The sequence below is a fragment of the Leuresthes tenuis genome, unplaced genomic scaffold, assembly GCF_036924035.1.
Source record: "Leuresthes tenuis unplaced genomic scaffold, fLeuTen1.0.hap1 SCAF_3, whole genome shotgun sequence".
In the NCBI taxonomy this organism is placed as follows: Eukaryota; Metazoa; Chordata; class Actinopteri; order Atheriniformes; family Atherinopsidae; genus Leuresthes; species Leuresthes tenuis.
The window spans coordinates 2510285-2535365 of NW_027325357.1; the positions used below are offsets into that span (position 1 = coordinate 2510285).

A 25081-nucleotide genomic window follows, 5' to 3' on the forward strand; every position below is an offset into this window, starting at 1 on the left:
ATTGTAAATATGTTTTCCATTAATCTGAACAGATCAACCGGGCCTTATGTGTCTAAAGCAGGCAGATTTCACCAGAACAAGCCAGAATCTCATATTTCAGACTGGATTATGATCATATAATGGTTGACCTTCAATTTGACCTTCATCTCTCAGCACATTAACTCATATGTCTCTGTGTGGGGCAGCAGCTGGGCACCCATCAAAATTTCTTCAGAAATTTTTTAGTTTAACTTGTAATTTGAACTCGAAGCTGAAGTATTTTGGCATGAAATGATGTGTTGCTCGGACAAGTGATGATGCTGCTGCTTCATTTGGATGTGCAGTGATTAAACAACACCTCGGACTCTTTAACCCTTTAAGCTCGGGTTCTGACCCTGGGGGGTAAACCAGCTGATTTAATTTAACTTGTCATGTAATTTGAACTCGAAGCTGAAGTACTGTGGCATGAAATGATGTTTTCGACCACAAGTGATGATGCTGCTGCTTCATTTGGATGTGCAGTGATTAAACAACACCTTTTTAATTAAAAACAGTTTAAGTTTATTAAAATATCCTCAAATATAGCCACGTTACATACACATCTTCCTGTACACCACGGTCGTATTCACATCAGTAATAACCTCTGAAGGGATTCTTATTACTGGAAGGGAAGAGTTGGGACCAAAGCAAACAAAAAGGGTAACTTTCACATTACTATAGTTCATAGATACATGTTCCCCAGTTCCCCCTAACTGGAGTCTATAAATTAGAAAACAACGTGTGGTTAAGTCACAGAAAGCTCGCAGCTCCACTGTCTGCATGGCCGTGAAAACACTCGTTGGTCTGAAACTCATCAGGGAGCGTTTCCCCGAGGCTGAGTCAGGTGGGATTTCTCCGACAAACACGGCGTCTCCTAGCAACACACAGCTGTTAAGACAAATGTTAACAATGCTCTCGGATACTCTTTACAACATCATGTCACAATGTTTAGTTGAAGAAAATAGGACACAGATCAGCATGCATGCATCAAGTATTCCTTTTGTAAGAGTGAAATCACTTCTGCCGCCACCAGGTCTGTAAAAACTGTGTAAGACCTGTGAAATCACCCTGCAGGAAGGGCCAAGATACGTCCAAAATGCTCTTTACCTGAACCGGATATCTTATTAAAACAAGCCAGCAGGGCCCCAGATTAAATTAAAAAGACAAAAACCTGACTTTCCAAGAAAGAAAACTCACAGATCCATAAAAAGCTGCTTTTACACATTTTTCTTGTCGTATTATTTGAAGACTTTTTGAAGGAAGTTAAATACGAAACTTTGCAATTTAAAGTTTTACATTAGTTACTAACATATCAAGAATGTTCCAGTAATATATGGACTTTAAAAGGTTTTAATTCATACCATTATGCATAATAATAAGATGTTTCTGAGTGTGTTAAACCAGAACTAGTTCCAACAAACCCGCTACAGGTGTGTTTCTGAAGTGAGAAGCGGTTTCATTCATCCAGGTGAAGGAGCATCAGGTCAAAATAAAACAATACACTGGACTGTCTGTGTTAAAGTATGTCCAATATTCTTTATTCAGGGGCGCGTACTAACTGTACGGGAACTTTATGAGCTGTGGAAAAGGTTCTTTGGGGCTTCACTGTTCTGGTGCCTTACGTGGAGGCGTGAAGCCGTTATTCCCATTTGAATGAATCAGTGCATCAAGTGTTTTTTTTACTAGAGTCAGGAGGAGCTTTCAGTTGGAAATGATCATTTTAAACATTAACTTCACGAGACTCTGACTCAGATGAGCTGAGGAACACCTTCAGTTTCACACCTTTAGTCCAATACTTTGTTTCTGTTTTGACCTGACAGCGAACCCAAGCTATTTGTATGTTTACTGAAGTAACGTTGGCGCCTTTTGTCCCCGCCGTGGGACGAACTCAAACCCAAAGTCCAGAATGTCACGGTACCCCTCAGCTCCATGGGTAACAAAGGGGCTACAGTACAGTTTGCCTCCTCAGCGGTACTGTCCCACAGGCAGTACTTTCATACAGGTGAAGCTGTCGGGGTTTTTGGACAGCACCACCGGGTTGCCGTCCATTCGGACCTCGGAGAGACTCATCCGAAGGTAGTAGGTGTCGTTGGACTTGCAGAAGGTGTCTATGTTGACCTCAGTGATGTTGTTGTTCTGGAAGTGAAGAACACAAAGTTAGGAACGCCCAAAACATTCGGATAAACCATGTTTTTAGGTTTTGAATAGATTTACTGCAACAGTTGGAGTTACAGAGGGTAGTTTAAGTGGAAGATGGAGACCTGTAGATGTAGGATCCGGACATTCTCTGGGATGTGTGGAACGGCCTCCAGCTGATTGTCGGCCAGGTACAGGTTAGCGAGCTTGGTCAGTTTCTGTTGAGGAGGAGAAACCTGTTAGAAATGAGGCTCATCCTCAGATCTGCAGAGCTGAACGGTCCACTTGTTTGGTCATTTTAGCTGTTTGTTTGGTTGGGCTGCAGCGATACACTAATGTCACGATACGATATGATTCAAGGCATTCAGCCAATGATTCGATACGATTTAATACACATAATTTTCTGAAAGATTTTAAAGGGACAGTGTGATTTGACATGAATCCTTCCTGATTGGACTGTTAGTCCGACCTTTGACCTGGAAGGACAACACCAGACAAACGGAAACAAACAAACATGTCACAAACGTGTCTTCAGACTCGTTTATGTTGTGAATATTACATCATCAACCTGCTTGTTTTACTTTCTAAATCCCATAAACACAAATCCAAATTCTCTAATCTCAAACCATCTTTTTTAACCTTTGAGAAGGAGCTCAAACAATAAATTACAACAATCCTACGTTCTATAAACAGAAAAGCCATCAAAACCACTGAGTTATGCACTTTATATAACATTTTTATTCACTAATTTATCACTGTTTTATATTATGTTAATGTTCTGTGTTTTCACTAATTGTAACGTCTGACTTTTCAATAAAGTTTGGCCAAAACAAAAGAAAAATCGATACTTTATCGGAAACAAAATATCGATATATTGGATATCGATAAAATCGCCCAGCCCTAGTGTTTCGTCCTGCAGATCTAATGACAGGCATTAAAGGCTTAAATTGGCCCAGTCGCCATCTTTTTCTTACCTTGAAAGTGTTGGCCTTTACACCCTTAGTTTTGAGGAGGTTGTAGTTGGCGTTGAAGCTCATGAGCTTGGCAGGGAGCGCAGGAAGCTTGACCAGCTTGTTCTCCGCCAGAGACAACTCCTCCAGCAGGGTTAGCTTTGAGAAAGCATCGTCTTCGATCTCTGAGATCTGGTTGCCCGTCAGGTCAATCCTCCGCAGAGTCACTGTTGGAGATACCGTACAAAGAATGACTCATCGTACCTCGTTGCTGTTGGCGACCGTGGGGATAAGTGTTCTCCAGTGGGTCATGTTGGGTTAGAGTCTTCACTTTCAATCCAAATCATTTGAACATCAAAGAAGCGCAGCTTCCTGTCTCAGACTCACCGATGTCAGCAAAGTCTTTGGTGCTGATCTTTCTGATCTTGTTGAAGCGGGCGTACAGGTAGGCGGTTTCTTTCGGCAGAGTGGGAACCGAGGTCATGTCTGGACTGACCTCCTCGCAGTACACCGAACCCGTCAGACACACACACAGCAGGCAGGTGGGGAGATCTGCAGGCACCAAAACTTCCTCACTATACTGCACTCGATAAACTGTTCCAGGCTCTGCACCGTGATCCCAGTCAGTTTGAGTCATTCAGAGATCGAATTTGATTCAAATGTTTGGATTATTTCTTGTTTTGCCACCAATAAAACCTCCAAAGACGGTCAGTTTATCACAGAACTAGAAATATTATCATTATTAAATGGTATTTTCAAAATTGTTGAGTCATTTTCTAACAATCAACCACTCAGATTACAGGTTTGTCATGCTTGTTTTTATATGAGACCCGAGCCAAGCCCAGATTTATTTACCTGCATAAGTTAGGAATGTTTTACAGAAACAGCAGTAATACTCCTGGTTCTACAAAGTTCTCCCTGGCAGCATGGTGCCAGATCCCATCTCCAACCATCTCCTGTTCTACTCTCAGAAGCCTCTGATCGCTTCCTCTTTTCCTGTTGAATAATACTTGATACATTTTGATTTAAAAGTTCTTTTCAGTTCTGGCTTCTTACTCCAATGTGCAGTTTATTTTAGTTTCTGTTATCCAAGAAGCACAAGAAGCTCCTGTTTGTGTCAAACGTACAGAAAAGCCCACTAAAAACCCACTGCAGTGAACAAACGTAGAGCTCTGAGACACCAAAGCTTTTTACTTCTGCATCCGTTATGAACCATACTGGGTTTAGTCGTCTTTTACAGTTAAACTCCAGCTTTTAAAGATTGCTTCTAGGTTCAAACTCGACTATTTAACTCTGAGGATTCCTCCAAAATGCCAACAAACTTGGGACAGACGGGATGTTGCAAAGACAATGAGCCCCAGACAAATTCTACCTGCAGATGTGTTATAAAACTGCTTGAAGTTCCTTTCAGGCGAGCAGGTGCAGATGTGTGGGGTCGGTCCACTTCTTACCTGAGACGTCTCCTCCCTCTGACACTGGGCTGTCATCCGGCTCATCGGCAGGAGGCAGCGCCCTCTGCAGGAGAAAACACGGCCCGGTCAGATACAGAGCAAAACACTGACCCTGCCAGGGTTAGGAGGTCCTCTTTGGAAATATGTGAACACATTGCTGTGTGTCAGAGTTTGGGCAGAAGCCAAGAAAAGATGAGACAGAACGGCGTTCTGCTCTTTATACTCACATAATAAGTGAGCTTTTTAAGGTAAAACTTGTTCTTTAAGTTCATTCTGTCGTGTGGATAAAGGTGTTAATAATTGTATGTTGCTACCAGAGCAGGTTTACATGTTGTTGTGCATCTAATCCACCACAAAGTAGCTTATACCAGCAGTTTTTTATGTTGGGGGGCCTCCAAACGAGGTGTTTTAGGCACTTCTGTAAAAGAGAATAACTCCTTGTTGTGGGCTAACCCGAGTAGCGTTATTCAACGGGTTTTTCAAGCATTGGTTGGGATGGGAACTATGTGGTGGACCATATCCAGTCAGCTATCAATGCAAATATTAAAAAAAAAAAACACTATTTTAATCTGAAACGGTGTCTCTATTCCTGGGAAAAGACTGGATGGGAGTCTGTGTTCGCTGCAGTAGCTTTAAAACCTGAGAAAGAAGCTGAGATGAAGCCATATGGGCAAAAGTTGGGATGGGAACTATGTGGTGGACCATATCCAGTCAGCTATCAATGCAAATATTAAAAAAAAAAACCACTATTTTACTCTGAAACGGTGTCTCTATTCCTTGAAAAAGACTGGATGGGAGTCTGTGTTCGCTGCAGTAGCTTTAAAACCTGAGAAAGAAGCTGAGATGAAGCCATATGGGCAAAAGTTGGGATGGGAACTATGTGGTGGACCATATCCAGTCAGCTATCAATGCAAATATTAAAAAAAAAACACTATTTTAGTCTGAAACGGTGTCTCTATTCCTTGAAAAAGACTGGATGGGAGTCTGTGTTCGCTGCAGTAGCTTTAAAACCTGAGAAAGAAGCTGAGATGAAGCCATATGGGCAAAAGTTGGGATGGGAACTATGTGGTGGACCATATCCAGTCAGCTATCAATGCAAATATAAAAAAAAAAACACTATTTTAGTCTGAAACGGTGTCTCTATTCCTTGGAAAAGACTGGATGGGAGTCTGTGTTCGCTGCAGTAGCTTTAAAACCTGAGAAAGAAGCTGAGATGAAGCCATATGGGCAAAAGTTGGGATGGGAACTATGTGGTGGACCATATCCAGTCAGCTATCAATGCAAATATTTAAAAAAAACCCACTATTTTAGTCTGAAACGGTGTCTCTATTCCTTGAAAAAGACTGGATGGGAGTCTGTGTTCGCTGCAGTAGCTTTAAAACCTGAGAAAGAAGCTGAGATGAAGCCATATGGGCAAAAGTTGGGATGGGAACTATGTGGTGGACCATATCCAGTCAGCTATCAATGCAAATATTTAAAAAAAACACTATTTTAGTCTGAAACGGTGTCTCTATTCCTTGGAAAAGACTGGATGGGAGTCTGTGTTCGCTGCAGTAGCTTTAAAACCTGAGAAAGAAGCTGAGATGAAGCCATATGGGCAAAAGTTGGGATGGGAACTATGTGGTGGACCATATCCAGTCAGCTATCAATGCAAATATTTAAAAAAAACCCACTATTTTAGTCTGAAACGGTGTCTCTATTCCTTGAAAAAGACTGGATGGGAGTCTGTGTTCGCTGCAGTAGCTTTAAAACCTGAGAAAGAAGCTGAGATGAAGCCATATGGGCAAAAGTTGGGATGGGAACTATGTGGTGGACCATATCCAGTCAGCTATCAATGCAAATATTAAAAAAAAACACTATTTTACTCTGAAACGGTGTCTCTATTCCTTGAAAAAGACTGGATGGGAGTCTGTGTTCGCTGCAGTAGCTTTAAAACCTGAGAAAGAAGCTGAGATGAAGCCATATGGGCAAAAGTTGGGATGGGAACTATGTGGTGGACCATATCCAGTCAGCTATCAATGCAAATATTTAAAAAAAACACTATTTTACTCTGAAACGGTGTCTCTATTCCTTGAAAAAGACTGGATGGGAGTCTGTGTTCGCTGCAGTAGCTTTAAAACCTGAGAAAGAAGCTGAGATGAAGCCATATGGGCAAAAGTTGGGATGGGAACTATGTGGTGGACCATATCCAGTCAGCTATCAATGCAAATATTTAAAAAAAAACACTATTTTAGTCTGAAACGGTGTCTCTATTCCTTGAAAAAGACTGGATGGGAGTCTGTGTTCGCTGCAGTAGCTTTAAAACCTGAGAAAGAAGCTGAGATGAAGCCATATGGGCAAAAGTTGGGATGGGAACTATGTGGTGGACCATATCCAGTCAGCTATCAATGCAAATATTTAAAAAAAAACCACTATTTTAGTCTGAAACGGTGTCTCTATTCCTTGAAAAAGACTGGATGGGAGTCTGTGTTCGCTGCAGTAGCTTTAAAACCTGAGAAAGAAGCTGAGATGAAGCCATATGGGCAAAAGTTGGGATGGGAACTATGTGGTGGACCATATCCAGTCAGCTATCAATGCAAATATTAAAAAAAAAACACTATTTTAGTCTGAAACGGTGTCTCTATTCCTTGAAAAAGACTGGATGGGAGTCTGTGTTCGCTGCAGTAGCTTTAAAACCTGAGAAAGAAGCTGAGATGAAGCCATATGGGCAAAAGTTGGGATGGGAACTATGTGGTGGACCATATCCAGTCAGCTATCAATGCAAATATTTAAAAAAAAAACCACTATTTTACTCTGAAACGGTGTCTCTATTCCTTGAAAAAGACTGGATGGGAGTCTGTGTTCGCTGCAGTAGCTTTAAAACCTGAGAAAGAAGCTGAGATGAAGCCATATGGGCAAAAGTTGGGATGGGAACTATGTGGTGGACCATATCCAGTCAGCTATCAATGCAAATATTTAAAAAAAAAAACACTATTTTAGTCTGAAACGGTGTCTCTATTCCTTGAAAAAGACTGGATGGGAGTCTGTGTTCGCTGCAGTAGCTTTAAAACCTGAGAAAGAAGCTGAGATGAAGCCATATGGGCAAAAATTGGGATGGGAACTATGTGGTGGACCATATCCAGTCAGCTATCAATGCAAATATAAAAAAAAAAACACTATTTTAGTCTGAAACGGTGTCTCTATTCCTTGGAAAAGACTGGATGGGAGTCTGTGTTCGCTGCAGTAGCTTTAAAACCTGAGAAAGAAGCTGAGATGAAGCCATATGGGCAAAAGTTGGGATGGGAACTATGTGGTGGACCATATCCAGTCAGCTATCAATGCAAATATTTAAAAAAAAAACACTATTTTAGTCTGAAACGGTGTCTCTATTCCTTGAAAAAGACTGGATGGGAGTCTGTGTTCTGCCGGGCTGAAAGCCGTCCCTCTGACAGGAACCGCCCGTGATGTTGTGTCGTACAGTTTCTGGTCTTCGTATTGAACACAGACCACACAGCCTCGTATTTTGGGCTGCTTGCAGACATCCGCTGGGGAGCCCATGTGGGCCCTCTAATGCAGAAACCATAAGTTAGCCTTTAACCTCTGACCTGGAGGATGTGATACATTCCATCCGTCAATCAGAGGAGGAGCACAGCGAGCCGAAAACAGTTCCACCTGCTGCAGAAGCTCATGAATCTAAGGCTTTTTCTGCAGGTTTACAACCAAAAGGCAACGTTCAGCCAGAGAGAAGGGAGCCACAATGCTACCAGTTAACAAACTGCTAATCAAAGTTGGAATCCTGCACCACAACCGGTCCAATGTTTGGTTGTTTTATCGTCCATCATTGCGGCTTGGGCTGCACTCGATAAGTTTCCTTTTACAAAACGCCAACCCATCTGCTGCTGCTGCTGGGCCCTTAAACCGATCAAATACAAGGAGGCTTAACTTTCCACGATTTCAGATGAAAAAGTCTAGTAAACCTCGTCTTAGTGGTTAATTGTAGCAGCAGCAGAGGCTGCGAGGCGGTTCTGAGGGGCTTGGCACCGATGGAGCTTTGTATGAAAAACAGCTGGTTGCAAATGAAGCTCATTAAAACCGAAGTTATGTTCCATAGTCGCATCGTCCCACATTTTTCCTGCTCCTTCTGGGGATTGTTTGTGGGTTTTTTTAAACTCCTGCAAGTGTTTCCTGAGAGATGAATCAGACCAGAGTTTGCTTTTGGTTCATCCAAATATTAGTGTGGTGGCTGTGGTTCATTAAGGCTGAGTCTGGCTGGTGCGTGTGCACGTGCACGTGCACGTGTGTGCGTGTTATGAATGAATTATCTGTCTGATATTTGGGGCGGACAGTGAAATAAAGCGCTGACAGGATCTGTCATTACCAGGTGGGAGGAGGCAGATGAACTGACTCAACCATGAAGAGGATCATTGATTTTTATTATAATGTGGCTGGATTATTGATTTTTTTAATAGGAAATCTAATATACTCCTTTATTGAAGTATAATTTGCCTTTAATCCCCCATCTTTTCACTTTTCTTTCAGCGGTCTGTCCGTACTCTTGTTACTGTAACGAGGGGAGACCGTTTGTGCATTTAATTCAGCTCCACAGACAGGACTTTACATTCTTATTTGCATCTTTTTCTGTTAGAAATCAGCTTCCCTGCAACTGTAACATTTTTCCTCTGAACTGATGCTGCAAAAAATGAGCTAAAACCTGAATAAATATGAACATTTAGTGTTTTGAATCGAATGAAAGTTCTCACCCTCGCTCTTCTTGATTTCAAATAGTCACCGAAGTATCCGCTCAGCTGTCTGCCAGATAGAGATCCTTGTATCAGCTGTGAGTTCGGGTCAAATCTCCTGGCTGAGGCCGCCGCCAGCCACAGCACCAGCATACAGGTGAATAAGAGCGCCTTCATGCTGTCCACAGCAGTGTGATGCTGACACACCAGCCTGCTTTAAAGCCTGAGTCTGGGTCAGCAGCTGCTCTCTGCTCCAAGCCCCTGTTTGGATGAGTCAAATGACTGTATTTAAAGGCTGAACCAGTAGCTTCCAGCAGACTCTTAAAGCAGAGTTTATAGAGCACAGCCCTTAACCCTTTCCTGACCACCCACCATCCATCGACTGTGAGAACGAGACAGACACGGGATGAGAGGCAGGATGTGCTGAGCGAGAGAAGCACACACCCCCAAAACGAGGCACAGAGATCACAGCCAAAAAGGGGAATAAGTGTCCATTTTTCTCCCTGATATTCCTTTAATGTGTACAGGAAAAAATATGTGCTGCAAAAACTGCCGAGAAAGCAGAAAAATGTGAAAGTTGACAACCAAAGTGTGTGTTTTGTCTGGAAGAATGCCTGTGGTCTCCGTCTGGCCACTCGGTAATGACTTATAACCAAACCATCCTTCATAAGGCAGAATCAGTGTTTTCTTTCTTCTCTTTCTGTGTTTCTCTCAGCCGCTGGTCACACAATTAGTGAAGCAGCCATTAGACGCAGTTTTTTCAGGCTGGATTCTACACGGCTGCTGTGGACTGACCAAACGTCCTCGGTGGGACTGAGGTCTCAGCCTCTGGTTGGTTACTTGGTGGTGTAGTGATTCTGTGGCTCAGAAGCAGTGGGGGGGGGTCTCTTTTATAATACTGACGGTTTAATTTAGTGTCCAGCTCACTCTTTACAGCGGCTGCAGGTGTGAAATACCGTGTTCAGAAAGTTTGGGTGTTCTTATCCACTTTGAATTGGCCGAATCGGTTCATTAAAGGTGGTAAGTTTAGAATTTTTGAGGCCAGTCACAGACCACTGGAGGCCTGTTGGTCAGAACCTCAAACAGCATCTGAAGCCTCTTACTGATTCTACAGGATTGTTAGTTCATGTAGTAAATACTCTTTTGGAATCAAAGCCTTTGTATCTGTTGTTCTCCAAACTGTGAGCCGAGGCTTTTAAACTCGCCTTTAAAAGGTAAAGATGGTTGCATTTGCACTCGTGCTCACAAACCTTTCACAGGTTTATTTATTTATGATGTTTGCCTGAGGAATAAGTGCTTTTTGGGCTATTTACCACCGACACGCAACCTTCAGCTCGCTATGAGTCAACTCCTTCCCTGTCGGTGAGAAAAGGATCATTTCTAGAAGTTAGACGTTACATTCAGAGCGGTTAAATGAGCGCCATCAGATCGGATTAACGGCTAAATTACAGTAAGACTGAGTTATTCAGCTCATGTAGACGCCTTAATCTGACTAAAATCTAATCTAATCGGATCGGGTTACTTGCAACTTGCCAACTTTTTACACTAGTGGTCTGTTAGAAAGGTCATCGCATCGAGTTTCTAAAAGGTAGCAGACAGCGGGGTTATATGAGGGCCATCGGATCGAATTAAAGGCTAAATTACAATAAAACTGAGTTATTCAGCTCATGTAGACGCCTTAATCTGACAAGAAAACGAATTGGCTTTTAAACTCACCTTTAAAAGGTAAAGATGGTTGCATTTGCAAACCTTTTGCAGGTTTATTTATTTATTGATGTTTGCCTGAGGAATAAGTGCTTTTTGGGCTATTTACCACCGACACGCCACCTTCAGCTCGCTATGAGTCAACTCCTTTCCTGTCTGTGAGAAAAGGATCATTTCCAGAAGTTAGACGTTACATACAGTGCGGCTACATGAGGGCCATCGGATCGGATTAATGGCTAAATTACAATAAAACTGAGTTATTCAGCTCATGTAGACGCCTTAATCTGACAAAATCGGATCGAATTAAGACCCGAGATAACTCGATCCAAACGTAGACGACAGTGGATCGGATCGAGCGTTCTGAGCATGCTCCAGATTTTTTCCGGCGATCGTCACCCAGAAGTGGAAGGAGACGATATTCCTGTTGCTGTCGTCAGAAAGAAAGAAACAACGCGATGGAGAATGCGCCGTTGTGCATCGTCTGTGCCATAACCAGCTCATCACAGATGGAGAGGGACGCAGCTTCATCTCGCTCTGCGTTCGCCATCTTTCTGAATGCCTGAGTTTGTTGTTGTTGGTGGTGAAGACGTCAACAGGAAGTGGCTCTATTAGCGATAGCTGAAATGGGGACAGCGCCACCTATCGTACCGGGGTATGACATGCTTTGTGCCGGTGATTCCATTCATTCACCGCCATATATCCAAGGATAATTACCCTCAGATAAGGAGCAGAACCCAACTGTAGCTGTAATCCAGTTAATCTCATCATGGAGACCCTCTGAGTGTTTTTGGAGCTCGGCCCATAAAAAAGCTTCACCTCAAACACAGGAGGAAGGAGCTGAACCTCCACAGAGAGCCTCCTCCGGCTTTTTCTTAGTGGCTCACCACGTGAAAACCTTCATGCTGATTTCTTTTGTTTTCATTCCCTCGGTTCCAACCGTAGATGGATGATGAGCCAACGGCATGTGAAGAGGTGGCAAACAAAAGTGTTTTGAGTTGTTTCTTCCCTGCTGACGGATCCACAGTCAGGTTGGTGCGAAACCTGCCGAATCGGTGAAGGATTCACAATGATCAAAGTATGAGCTGAATGTTCTGCAGCAAACCAGCACAGAAGTGGTATGAAGCTCTCATTAATACAGCGAGGTGCTCAGTTTATGTCACCATCTGCTGTGAGTTGCCTCCCTGATATTTGCTTTGCTTTTCACTCGGCTGCACCATCCTGCTGCTTGGCGTGCAGATTTAGCTCTCTGACCATCTTTGGTCGTAACACCGTTAAACCAGCAGGCTTCAGACTTCTCTCTTTTAGCCACGATCTAAGATGCCACCATGATTCTTTCATCTGGAACTAGAAGAAAATATCAGCGAGTAAACCAGGATTCAAACAGACAAAGAACGTGTCAGAGAGATCAAGAACTGTTCTGATGAGATAAGGATGCAGAGGAGGAATATGTTCTCTCATCACCTGCTGTTAGACTCTATTCTTCCACTTAAACTGCCGTTAGCTACGGTTGTCACGCCAAAACATCGTTTTCAAGTTCACCATTTTGAATGTCAAACAGCATGAGTATCTTCTTAGAACTTAATAAATATATGTTTCCAGTGGGATGACATCCGTGCAGTTTTATAAGAGAAGACATAAAAGTAAAAGCACAACAAAGATGTTTTCACTTTCACAGCCTTCAGGACACTTTGTGGTCAATCCGAGCTTTTTCCGCGGTTGTTGTTGAGTCTTTCTGCTGGAGATGTGCTGGAAATACCAGAGCAGACAGGAGGCTGGCTGCATTCTCATCGTCTTTCCATCAGGACGTGTTCGTAAGCTTTTACTGCTGTAATGTAATGATTTCTGCCCCCCCGCCCCGGCAGGTAAGTCTGTTCCAGAATAGTATGAAGCCACTGATTTCCAGTAAAACTGAAGCATAAAACAGTTCATTCTTCAGTCCCAGTACCTGATACCTGCCAGTGACATCACCAGTGAGGTCAGACCCTACAAATACAGGAACTTTTCCTCCTTTTTTTCTGCAGGAACACGTGGAAATAACAAAAATAGACAGAGCTAAATGTACTGCAACAAGTCCTGATTTAAACAGACGTTTGTGTATTTTAGCTGGTGTCGACTGACCAGTGAACAAAGGTGTAGCTAACACTGTTAAATCAAACCAGGAGGGCTAATCGCTCACCATTTATCGCTGACATCAGCAGGCGTAACGCTTCAGAAGTGCTGCTTAAACACGTGTTGCTGACATAAGGTGCTTTTTGGGAACCAATAAAGGACTCGTGACTTTGTTTGAGAGGATGCAGGACGTCCCTCCAGCGGGAGAATTTAGTTACTTATTGCTTCCTTCCCCACGCCGAAGTGTCTTGAATGTGAATGTTGTTCAGATGCTTCACATCTTTAAACATTTCAGGATGACTTTCAGCTCTGCTTTCTAATATGTGAGAGTCTTTGGGTTGTTTTATGAATCATAATCTTCTCACTCCACGATTACTGTTGACAAAAATAATGTAATAAATCATCTATAGACATTTCAAATATAATCTACCTGTAAAATTAATATTTAAAGGGGAACTCCGGTATTTTAAACCTTATTTCTGGCATGAAATACGTTCATCTGCTCACTGAGAACAGTTTGGTGAAAGTTGGCGTCCTTCGGAAGATATTTAGATAACTGGAGATCCATATAACGGAGAGAACGGGGCTTAGAGGATGCAGCCTCTAAATAAGGCATTATCTGTCTTTATTTCACCAATACTTTAAGAAGAATGAATGAATGAACGTGTGCTATAGCTCTGTTAGCTCATAGCTGCTGTTATGTGGCTACTTGCAGCTATAGGAGAGCTAACGGAGGGATTTCTACACAGGCACTCTACTGGGACCACTTTTTTTTGTGCAACATGGCAGGATATTTATCAGATTTATTCACTCGGGTAAGAACGTCCATCTTACTCAAAGTCCTCGTTCACGTTGTCAAAATCTGATAAATATCCTGCCATGTTGCACAAAACTATCAGCAGCAAACTCTGTGTGAAGTTAGCCGACTGTCACAGAGCACGGAGTGAATAAACTGTGCTGCAGGGGGGCGTGTGGATGAAGTGGTCCCAGTAGAGTGCCTGTGTAGAAATCCCTCCGTTAGCTCTCCTATAGCTGCAAGTAGCCACATAACAGCAGCTATGAGCTAACAGAGCTATGAGCTAACAGAGCTATGAGCTAACAGAGCTATGAGCTAACAGAGCTATAGCACACGTTCATTCATTCATTCTTCTTAAAGTATTGGTGAAAGCTCCTGCAAGTAGCAGCTATAGGAGAATTTATGCATTTAGCAGACGCTTTTATCCAAGGCAACTTACAGGTAGGCAGGTAGGGTAAGGGGGGGGTCTTGCCTAAGGACCCCTACCGGAAGTAGTACCTTTGATGCAGGGGATTTGAACCCAGGTTACCCACATGCAAGGTGGCAGTCACTATCCAGTCCAGTGTTATGGCGAGATCAGGTCACGTGTGGTGATGGCGGTGGCCCTGCAGCGACTCCTAACACCTCTAACCCTCTCGGCCGCCTAACACTTTACTTTACTTACTTGTTCTACTTGTGCCTGTTCTTTTGAACAGGTTTCGTTCTCTCGGCTGACGCCACGGTTTCTTACTGTACTTAAGCATGAATGTTGCCTCTGGCTCTGAAGTTGCTTTGGATGGATGTCTGTGATTCATCGACCTTCCTCTGAGATGCTCATGAGCTCCATGAAAACCTGAGTTTTGATTCCAGTTTTATCCACATACGTAAACCGGTGGGTGCTTGTGTTCGGATGCAGGTGGAGGATGAACATATCGCTGCTCTTCTGAAGTCTTTTTCCTTTCAGAACTTGTTAACATTGGAAGAAGCATCTTGTTTCTTCATCCACGCCCAGTTCTGGGGTTTCTCTTTTTGGCAAAATCCTGATGAAAAGAGCTGCGAGTCTGGGTCTGAGAGCTTCGCCCTCCTTGTTTATCTTCAGGAGTCTGTAAATCCCGGGAGAGTCCATAAATGCAACGGGTGGCCCGACCTGACTGCCGAACCTGCACCAATCTGAGTCCATCTTACCCTGATTTGGTGCAGTTGTTTTTCTGGGAGGAGCTTGTAGCCTCGGAATTTCATGACTGGTAATGATGTCTTATTGTTAATCATATCTGAGTAACAATAAACTTGAACCTTCTCTCAAAAGCAACACCAGAACCATCACATTTAGCTCAGTTTGGTGCCATTTCTGAGGCTATCGAGTTGACAATTGGAAGCAAGTTCAGTCCATGGCACTCTGTTAAAGTCCTCCTATGTTTGTTGGCCGGCCAATAGAACTTCAGATGAAACATTGAGCTTTTTCTTTCTCTTCGATGCTGATAGTTGACACTTAAAGGGTTGAGCAAAGCATATCTCGCCCTCGCCATATTGTCATATCAATGTAAAACATAATAGAACGTAAACACAGAGTTTGTCCAGCATAAAGACAGTGGAAGAGATTTGCTCAACCTCGATCCCCAGGGGTTAAAACCGAGTGCGTTGGGCCAGCAGCGACCTCTGACCTCTGACCGTGTACGAGCCCATGAAGAAGAACGAGGCTTCAGCAGGTCAGAGAGATGCTGGAGAGCTTGACCATGTTGGTTCAAAAGGAATTCTTTAATTTACTGGCAACGAATGAAGAGAAGTCCAAACTAAAAGTGAAAAACAAGCAAAACATCTGATATAAGCACAAACTCGATTACTGTTCAACATTAAAAACAGTATTTGAGTGCGTTTCAAAGCCTAAAGGCAAAGTGTTTCAGTTTTAAACTTGAGGTTCGCTCTTTCTCTCCAGCAGCTGCTCCTCTGCTCTTGGGCTGTTTTCAGCCTTGGTTGTCAAATGAGAGAGATGTTCCTGAGAAACTGCAGTTTCTGTTGTGTGTTGTCCCTGGAAAAAAAAAAAAGAAATAAGACAGTGCTCCTCTCTAAAGAGTAAGTGTCTGACATTTCACAGAAAAACAGTTAAATAGAAAACATGTGACTATTTCAGCCTTCAAGAGGAGAGGAAAAAGAAGGGGGCCCAGATATAAACATCCAAGGAACATGAGCCTGGGCTGTTACAGGTGTGTTAGCAATTATGAGCACCTTTAAACTTTTATGACTCTGGGAAAAGGGCCAGTAACTGGAGAATGTGTTTTTACTGTCACTAATTTTCTGTAGCAGAAAGCGTGGGCTGTTGGGGTGTTTCACTGGTATTTCACTGGGAAAGCCACCCACCACAGGGTGTACGCACCGTCCTTTATGATCAACACTGGTTCCGAGGACACAGAAGGTCTTTGCTCTACCCAAAGGCGGCGAAGGCTGGGAGCCGAAGGCCTTCAGACCATCTCTGCATCGTCCTGTTAACCAGAGAAATGAGGCCAAATGAGCCGGCAAGCAGGGGCTCAGGCAGGAAGGAGAGATAAAACTGAACCTAAAGCTGTTTCTTAATCTTATTTCCGGATGGAAAGTAAGTTTGATGAAATGAGGCCGACACAGCAATGGAACATCTGGCAGTGAGGTGACCTGCTGGTGGATATGAGCAGATCTCCAGGTGCTCTTTTAATTAACGCATTAAACATACAGTATTAATCACTTTTTAGTAGGAATATCACCATTAATGTGTAACTCCATGATCACATTCCATGTCAGCTGAAGATTAAACTACAGCCACAGCATTGTTTTCCAAGCAGGACGATCGATGAAATGCTCTTTATTCTTGGAATAAGCGAGTTCAGGTATCACCGGAGTGGAGCCAGCTCACGTTGTTGCAGGCCGGCCAAACGCGGATCGTTTGACTTGCACCTGAAGCCGTGTTCCACACAGCTGATGATAAGTTCTGGACTCTTTCGGTGGCCTTTCCACACACCTTTGGTTGTGTGTTCACTGAAGCCCGCTTGCTTTAACGGTTTGGACCGGCGAACAGGGATGACATCATAGCTTTGTGTCAGCGGGGTCTTTATTTCCATTTCTCCGACACTGAACATAATGCTGCTCAGGGCCCATCTACAGCTGATTATGAGTGATCTAATCCCCTCTGTTGCCCTACATCTCTCCCCTCAGATGTTGTCCCTCCACCTGCAAAGTGAAACGTTGATTTATTTATCTGATTTTCTGAAAAGTTGGTTCTCTGGACTCAGCTTCAACATCTTCACAGCAACTCAGATAAATATTGTACATGAATAATTTGTTACTTTTTCCTTCTTTAAACTGTTTTTTTTTGTCTCCAAACAGTAAAGCTCACATTAGTCTCATTATAATATCACTCCATGAAAGATAAACCAGTTCAGATGCATCCATCTTGGCTCTTCATGGTGAATAAATGGTGTTAAATACTGTTTCATATCTAAGACTGAAAACATCACAGTGCAGGTATCTGATCATCCTCCCTTTAAGGAGACATAACAATAACCTCTGATGGTTAAATGACTTTCAAAATCCCAAAAAAGAAGGTTTTAAAGTTAAAGGGAATCAGTTTTTTGACCATGATCAATTCACTCAACACAGTCCACGGCTGCATCCAGAAATGTGAGCTGAAGCTGCATCACACCAGGAGGAAGCCATATATCAGCTCTGAGCAGAACCACGGCCCAGTTCTCTGGACTCCAGCTCATCTCAGAGGGACAGAAAGACAGTGGACACGTGTTCTGTGGGCAGATGAGTCCACGTTTCAGCTGCTTCTGGGAAAAACTGCTGAGAAAGAGCATCCAGCTGTTCTCAGAGGAAGGTTTAAAGCCAGCGTCTGTGATGGTCTGGGGCTGCATCAGAGTCCATGGCATGGAGGGCTTCATCTGGGTGAAGGTACCACTGATGCACAGCTGGATGTTGGAGTTCTGCAGAGACAGATGCTGCCATCAAGGTGCCGGCTTTTCCCGGGAGGTCCGTGGTTATTTCAGCAGGACGATGCCAGACCTCATTCTGCAGGACTTCCAGCAGCTTCAGACACAGAGTGTGTGAGCTCGGCTGCCTGCCTGCAGTCCACATCTGTCTCCTGCTGCAGATGTTGGAGCATCATGAGGAGCTGCTGAAATCTGGGATTATCAGACCTCTGCGTGCGCACATGGATCAAACACGTGCACACAGCCGCACAATGTTTAGTAAGATGAGTCCAGAGGTTTCAGTTCACTCTTTGCTTGAAAAATCTTGCACCATCTTTTGTGTTTTATAAACAAAGTGTAAAAAGCAGAAGAAACGTGTTTTCCTCTGGCTGTCATGACTCACAGCTGTCAGACACGGAGGTTAAAGTCTTCCTTACTTGGTGTGTGGAGTCCTCAGGGACTCTGAAAATCCCCTCCAGCTGCTGCGCGTGCAGAGGTGCAGTGATGGACTCCTCTTTAGACACTATCAGTCATGTTAGGAGGCTTAAGAGCCTCCTCCACATCTTCTCTGGCTTCTCTGAAGCTCAATCAGAGCACAGCCATAACCTCCACACTTCACCTCCTCTGCTTATGTGAAGGTAGATGCAGCTTTTGCTTCATGCGTTGTCATAGTAACAGCGGGAGGAATTGCTTGGTCGGAGGAACAACCATCAGTTGGGTTTTCAAAGCTTCTTGAGAAGCTTAGCAGAGTGCATCAGTGCAGCCAGTCCAATAAATCCACCGAGCTAACCGCGTTAGCAGAAGACTCTGCTGCGGTGGTCCAGTCTTTGGAAACCCATCCTCTTGTAATGTGTGCCTGGCTTCAGTTTATAAAACACGATACAGGAGTTTCCAGTCATCGGCAGTGAGGCATTCTGAGTTCTTTGCACAAGTTAGAGCAGTTTCCCGTGACTGCGAAGTCAAAGCGTGTGAAAACACGGTCATTTCACTGCAAACACCATCTCCTGTTGGGTGTGTTGTGTTAGATCTGTCTGGATAACACCAGGTTTGATCGCTGCACATATCTGTGGTGTTTCCACAGCATGCCTCTGCTTCTCTGTACCACAGAAGTCTGCCTTCAGCAGGGAAGCTCCTGCCATCCGATGTCCATATCTTGTCTTGTTTAGTGACTAACGGGGTTAAAGCTTCATGAACAGGAGAAGGTTTAGGAAAGAGGTTTTAGCAGTTGATACTGGATCGAAATGAAGAAAACAGGTTTACTCGGTTCCTGTTCACACTCGTATGAAGAGAACTCTTCTGTAAAGTCAGTAGATGGTACCATGGATACCAGGATTGTCGTCTAGCAGCTCCTACACCACGTCTAAGACAATCCAAACTTAGATATTAAATCTAAGGATGCACGTGCAGTTATGTTACTGCTGGTGTTTAATCACAGAAATAATTCTGAGAACTACTAACATCACTTAGTGTTAAAGGAGTTTTGTTATTGTGCATTTAAGAGCTGAATTTTAGGTTTTTTTCTACATAATTCATGGTGAGTGTCAGTTAAAGCCTTGAATGTATGAAATAAGTCCCTGATGTTAGCTACAAAGAGCTTAATGGAACGGCTCCATCTACTTGAATGCTCTTGCAAAGGCTTCTGTCCCAACTGGGTCCCTCCGTTGGTCCCAGGATTGTCGTCTAGCAGCTCCTACACCACGCCTAAGACAATCCAAACTCTGTTCATGTGTCGTCCCACGATGGTGGAATGACCTACCGAGCGCTACCAGAACAGGGGCGTCCCTGTCTATCTTCAAGAAGCTCCTGAAAACCCAGCTCTTCAGAGAGCATCTCCTATCCCAGCACTTACCTTGTACTTCCCTCCCCCCTCTATCTCTGCACTTCCTTCTATGCCTGCACCCTATCTCTACTCTGTCCCCTCTGACAGAGTCGGACTCCTGGGTTCCTTCTATGTAGCTTATTGTTAGCTTTTATAAAGCTGTTATATCTTCATTTGTAAGTCTCTTTGGATAAAAGCGTCTGATAAATACAGAAACATCTCAGAGCCATTTAATTTCCAGCTGCTGTTGCTACTCTTACCGTCCGGCTCAGCCACTGCAGTCACGTCTTATGCTAGAAGAGAACTTACTGCACTCTAAGAAACGCAGTGGTCCTCAGTTTCTGCTGTGTGGACATAAAAAAAAGAGAACCAGCATGAAGCCCAGCATGAAGCGTGCATCCTGCTTGGTTGAACTCGTTACTGATCCAAGTTCAGCTTTTTATGTAGCTGTTATATCTTCATTTGTAAGTCGCTTTGGATAAAAGCGTCTGATAAATACAGAAACATAAACAAGCTTGCTGACTGCATCAGCCAAAAGGACAGCCTGCTCACATGAAAAGGTGAACTTATTGCAGTCTTTCGCCATCTTATTACGGTGCTTTTTTTGTACTTTTATGTTATTTTAAAGCCCTGCCTTGTGCTTTTGTCCTAAACCTAAACACTGGTTGGTTTTCCAAACCCAAACCAACGGCACGCCAAAAGCTGAAAATGCGTATAAATGAGCAGCGAAAAGCACCGAGAGCGTTGTGCTGTTTATATGCATGAGAACACTGTTATGTCTTCATTTGTAAGTCCCTTTGGATAAAAGCATCTGATAAATACATGAACATGAACCTTTGGCATCTTCCTCCTTTAGGATTGAATGTTTTTTCTTCTGATCTTTGAAGGTGGATGAATCAGACAGAGCAGGTTGTTGCAGGATAAAAGTCAAACAGTGCGTCAGAAACTGTTTAACTGGGCTGCATCGTGCAGGATGTGTAACTGCAGATAACCCAGTGAAGGTTGGAAACATTAAAAAACCCTCCTGCCCTACTTTCTCAGCAGAAACCTGGAGTTCCACTTGTGAAATTTCACCCCCAAAGATGGTCCTCCTGGAGATTAGCCTGACCACTTTTTGTGGGGCTTACAGCTCTAAATGTTCCTCCCAGTATTTTATTCCCTCCTTTCTTGTTTCAGCCATGCCGGGTTTAATATCCTCTGCAGCTTGTTAAAGAATGAAGTTGTACCGCATAATTAGTTGTTACGGTTTGTCGATATTGAACATTTAATCTGAGCTGAGGAGACGGAGCCCACCGTGAGCAGCGGGCCGGGAGAGATGGCTCTTACTGTGAAGTCTTATTGACGGTGTTTATGCTTTAGGGCTGAGGTTTTCAAAGGGTGAGGCGGGACTCCCCCCGGCGGGGGGGCTTCATGAATGGAGATGAGGAAATGCCAGCCAGGAAAATAATAACTCAGATGTTTTGGATCATAAAAATTAGATCTGGGGGGATTTGACTCTCTTCTGATATTCCTCTTAAAGTCAGAAACTAATAAAACCTTTACGACAGACCATCTCTGTCTGCTTTTATTGTTTTGTGCATGTGTCAAACAGCTCGATGGAGTTATCCTGCTTCACTTGCTTAGTATGCATGGCTTAAACAACATAATCATGATCTTATGGACTTCCAGGAATTTCAAAGACTTTTTCTGAGGGAGGCTAACAGTTTGCTCAGATCAAAACACACGATGGAAATGTGAAGCATGAACTTTCTTTCTTCTTCTAGCATCTAAAGAATGATATGAGAGGTAGAATCTTAAGCTTTTATCGTAGCTTTGCCAAACTTACCCATATGTTTATCAATATTTCTTAAGAATCGGGTTTGGTGTGTCTTGAAATGTCGATGCCACACGTTCTTCCCTCCAGGGAAGGTGAACCAACACCTGTTGCTCCAGGACATCGTGCGTTAGCTCCTGTGAGGACTGTCGAGGTGACACACTTCAGCAAACTTAATGGGCCTAATTTACCCTGAATCTCAGAAGTACAAAAGACCCAGAGCTGAAATAATCTTTTTAGGGCTGAAACAATTCATCGAATAACACGAAGATGAGGAAGTAACATGATAAACCCACGGACAGCTTGGTTCGATGGAGGAAACCGGAGAAAACAATGTGGAGCAAAATCGGAGAAAAAGAGGAAAAATGTCTAAAGTTTGGGAGCATTTCAAAGAAAAGAAAAGTAAAAGCCAGTTAGCTTAGCACGATAGCACAGCATCAATGCTAGAGCATCTCAGCAGAAAGCAGCCATTTCAGTCTGGAAGCTGTTAATGTGAACTAAAAGGAAATGAGAGGCTTTATTAGGATTTCAGCTGCATTAATACACAGTTTATGAAAGCAGAGACGGTAGGAGAGAAGCTAACAGGTGTTAGCACAGCTGGATGTTAGCTAGGAAGCTAATACCTGCTTTTTTTTTTTGTTTGTTTGTTTTTTTTAGCATATCGCACAGCCACAACTGAATACTCGTAAAAGCTGATTTATAATGTTAATTTTTTTCTCTGTTTTTATTGCAGAAGTATTTCTTATCCGATTCCTCGATGGAATAATCAGTCGAATACTCGATTACCTAAATAATGGTTGGCTGCAGCCTCGGGGCTGGGCAATATGACGATATTAAATCATGAAGGCTTGCAACGTGAAGACGATCCCACGATCTGTCAAACTGCAGATCGTGGGATCGTCTCGGGCTCATTCTATAAATTGCATTTCTGTGCTGATGCACCGACGCACCAAACGTGTTACGTCATCAACCTGACCGACCAATCACAGCGAATTACGGGCAGTGACGCTCTTTCTTACCCGCCTCCTTGTTTGTGTGTGTAGCTGCATGGAGAGCTGTGGCTGAAAGCCAAACGGAGGAGCTGGTCGCTAAAAAAAAAATCCACCTCCATTATATGGAATTGGTTTGGATTTTCCGCAACTGATCAAACGCAAACAAATGTAATTTGCAAAGTTTAAACAGAAACAGAAACAGTTCAGATGAACCCGTTTAATCACTTGAAGAGGAAGCATCCAAACAGTATGCTGAGAGCCAAGAAGCGAGGGGCCCGGCGGCACCGGCACTGCAGGGGAGGCAGCAGCTAGCGTAGGCAACAGCTAGCGTAAGCAGCGGCTAGCGTAAGCAGCGGCTAGCGTAAGCAGCGGCTAGCGTAAGCAGCGGCTAGCGTAGGCAACGGCTAGCGTAAGCAGCGGCTAGCTAAGGCCAAAACAGACACATTAACTCAGGCGTTTGACAAAGGCTCTCCTATGACAAGTCAAGCAAGTGATAGAAAGAGGTAACAGAAGCAGTTAGCTTTTATCTTGCAAAGTATTGGTACCATTTAAGATGGTAGAAAAGGAGCGGTTCGAACGTCTGCTTCAAGCTGCCCAGCCCAAAATACTTCTGCAACACTGTCTGTTTTTCACTTTTCAATTTAAGATTGTGATCAAATCGAAATCGTGATTTTATTTTAAAAAATCGTGATATGATATTTTTGCCATATCGCCCAACTGCAGCCCTCAATCTTTTAGCTCCTTGGAAAAAGGGGGCTGTTTAGGTTCTGGGTGCTGATGAAAATGATTGAGGGTCACTTTAAATGTAGCCTCAGATTATGAGACCATATTATCTCCTTTGCTTTCATAAAGAAGATGACGAATGAGTCGCTGAAGCTCCTTTCCTCTCCAGCTTTTGTAATGGCCGCCACCAGGTCATTGCTATTATTTGAGAACTTTCTAACCAAAAAATCCTTTTTTTTAACCATATCTGACATACTCAGACAACGAAAAGCTGGTTTCTGTGTGTGTGGAGCTGAAATTTTCCACATGTGGCTGTTTATGTCCAACTTCTGTTGTTGTCAAATCAGCCATGTTTGGGCAGCTGTTTAGAAACGTGTCTTCGCATCTTTAAACAGCGAGCGTTGCATGTGTTTAGAGCGCTACAAACAACCTCGGGCTGAGAAAAAGCAAAAGCAATCAGTCTGATTTCCTGCGAGATGGTAAAAGTAGTAGAAACAGCAGAGGAGCTTGTTCCTTTCAGTTCCTTTGCTTTGGGTAAAATAAGAACAAAATCCAGTCAAATGCAAACTTTTTGCTTTCTCTACAGTCTTCAGCTTAGAATAAATGTTTGTTTCAGACGGTTTTACAGCCTGAAAGTGGAACATTTCATCTATCATGGGTCAAGGTGACGGAAAACAACAAGCCAAAGAAAAAATCTTTCTGAAAAGGAACCATTTATGTAGTAACGCTTGAGTTTGTCTTTTCCAAATCCATCACTTCTCTCTGACGCAAACGCGAAGCTCGCAACTCTAAGCCCTCTTTCTGGCTCATTTCTCGCCACAGCTGTGGTCGCCGTGACACCGAGCCGGGTTTTAGGGTGACAGGTGCAAGTGAGCGATAAGTAATGGCAAACCCAAGCCAGCGCGAACCCAACAACATGCAGTTTCACTGCAGATCGGCCCACCGGGCTCGGCATTAAACAGCCTTGGTCTGCGTGGGTCTGCCTGACAACTGACATGATGTATTAACCCGCCGCGGAGAGCTGTGTGCTTTGGTGGTGACACGGCCGCCCGCTGGCTCCGGGTTGCTGCTAGCAGCTGCAGACCTGACCCTGCTGCTTTTCATTTTAGCTCAGAGTCTTGTTATGTGATGATTGTTACATGCTTTTCAAATTAAACGATTAACACTAAGTCGGTTCCCATGGCTTCTTGTGAAACCAAGCGAAGTCGAGTCAAACTGCCCTGCAGAGAGTTTATCACACGACTCTGCGTCTCGCTTTAGTCTCTCGTGCATCATAGTTTTAGTCAGTGATGTGTAATAGTCTTTTAAACCACAGACGGACACTTTTAAGGTGGCTCACAGTTAAAGGAGCTGCCCAGGTGTTACCTGACTTTATGAAGTGCCGGAGTAAAGTTACTCTACTCATAAATGCATCATTTCTTTACTGAATAGACCGAACTTTGGTGGTCTGTATCGTGGGATTTAGCTAATAAGTTAAATTCATAGAAGCTGTCATTTCATCTGGAAAAACCCAAATAAATGTAGTTTTAATGGGACGTTAAAGGGGAACTCCTGTGTTTTTAAACCTTATTTCTGGCATGAAATACGTTCATCTACTCACCGAGAACAGTTTGGTGAAAGTCGGCGTCCTTCAGAAGATATTTAGATAACTGGAGATCCATATAACGGAGTGAACGGGGCTTAGAGGATGCAGCCTCTAAATAAGGCATTATCTGTCTTTATTTCACCAATACTTTAAGAAGAATGAATGAATGAACGTGTGCTATAGCTCTGTTAGCTCATAGCTGCTGTTAGCTCATAGCTCTGTTAGCTCATAGCTGCTGTTAGCTCATAGCTCTGTTAGCTCATAGCTGCTGTTATGTGGCTACTTGCAGCTATAGGAGAGCTAACGGAGGGATTTCTACACAGGCACTCTACTGGGACCCCTTCATCCACACG

At 43.5% G+C, this 25081-nt stretch overlaps 3 protein-coding genes across 3 annotated transcripts in view; 2 read left to right on the forward strand and 1 right to left on the reverse strand.

The window, feature by feature from the left end:
• LOC140302894 (transmembrane protein 263) overlaps positions 1-25081 on the forward strand; it is a 211661-nt gene that overhangs the window by 51806 nt on the left and 134774 nt on the right. The window lies entirely within an intron of this gene.
• Positions 1-25081, forward strand: part of cenpp (centromere protein P) — a 131075-nt gene that overhangs the window by 21043 nt on the left and 84951 nt on the right. The gene's annotated exons all lie outside the window — the stretch shown is intronic.
• Positions 1729-9634, reverse strand: ogna (osteoglycin, paralog a). The gene is made up of 6 exons (XM_072381420.1): positions 9295-9634; positions 4556-4619; positions 3492-3656; positions 3129-3331; positions 2280-2372; positions 1729-2154 (listed from the first exon to the last, which is right to left on the reverse strand). The coding sequence occupies exons 1-6, from the start codon at positions 9448-9450 to the stop codon at positions 1984-1986; spliced, it is 852 nt and encodes a 283-aa protein (XP_072237521.1). The 5' UTR covers positions 9451-9634; the 3' UTR covers positions 1729-1983.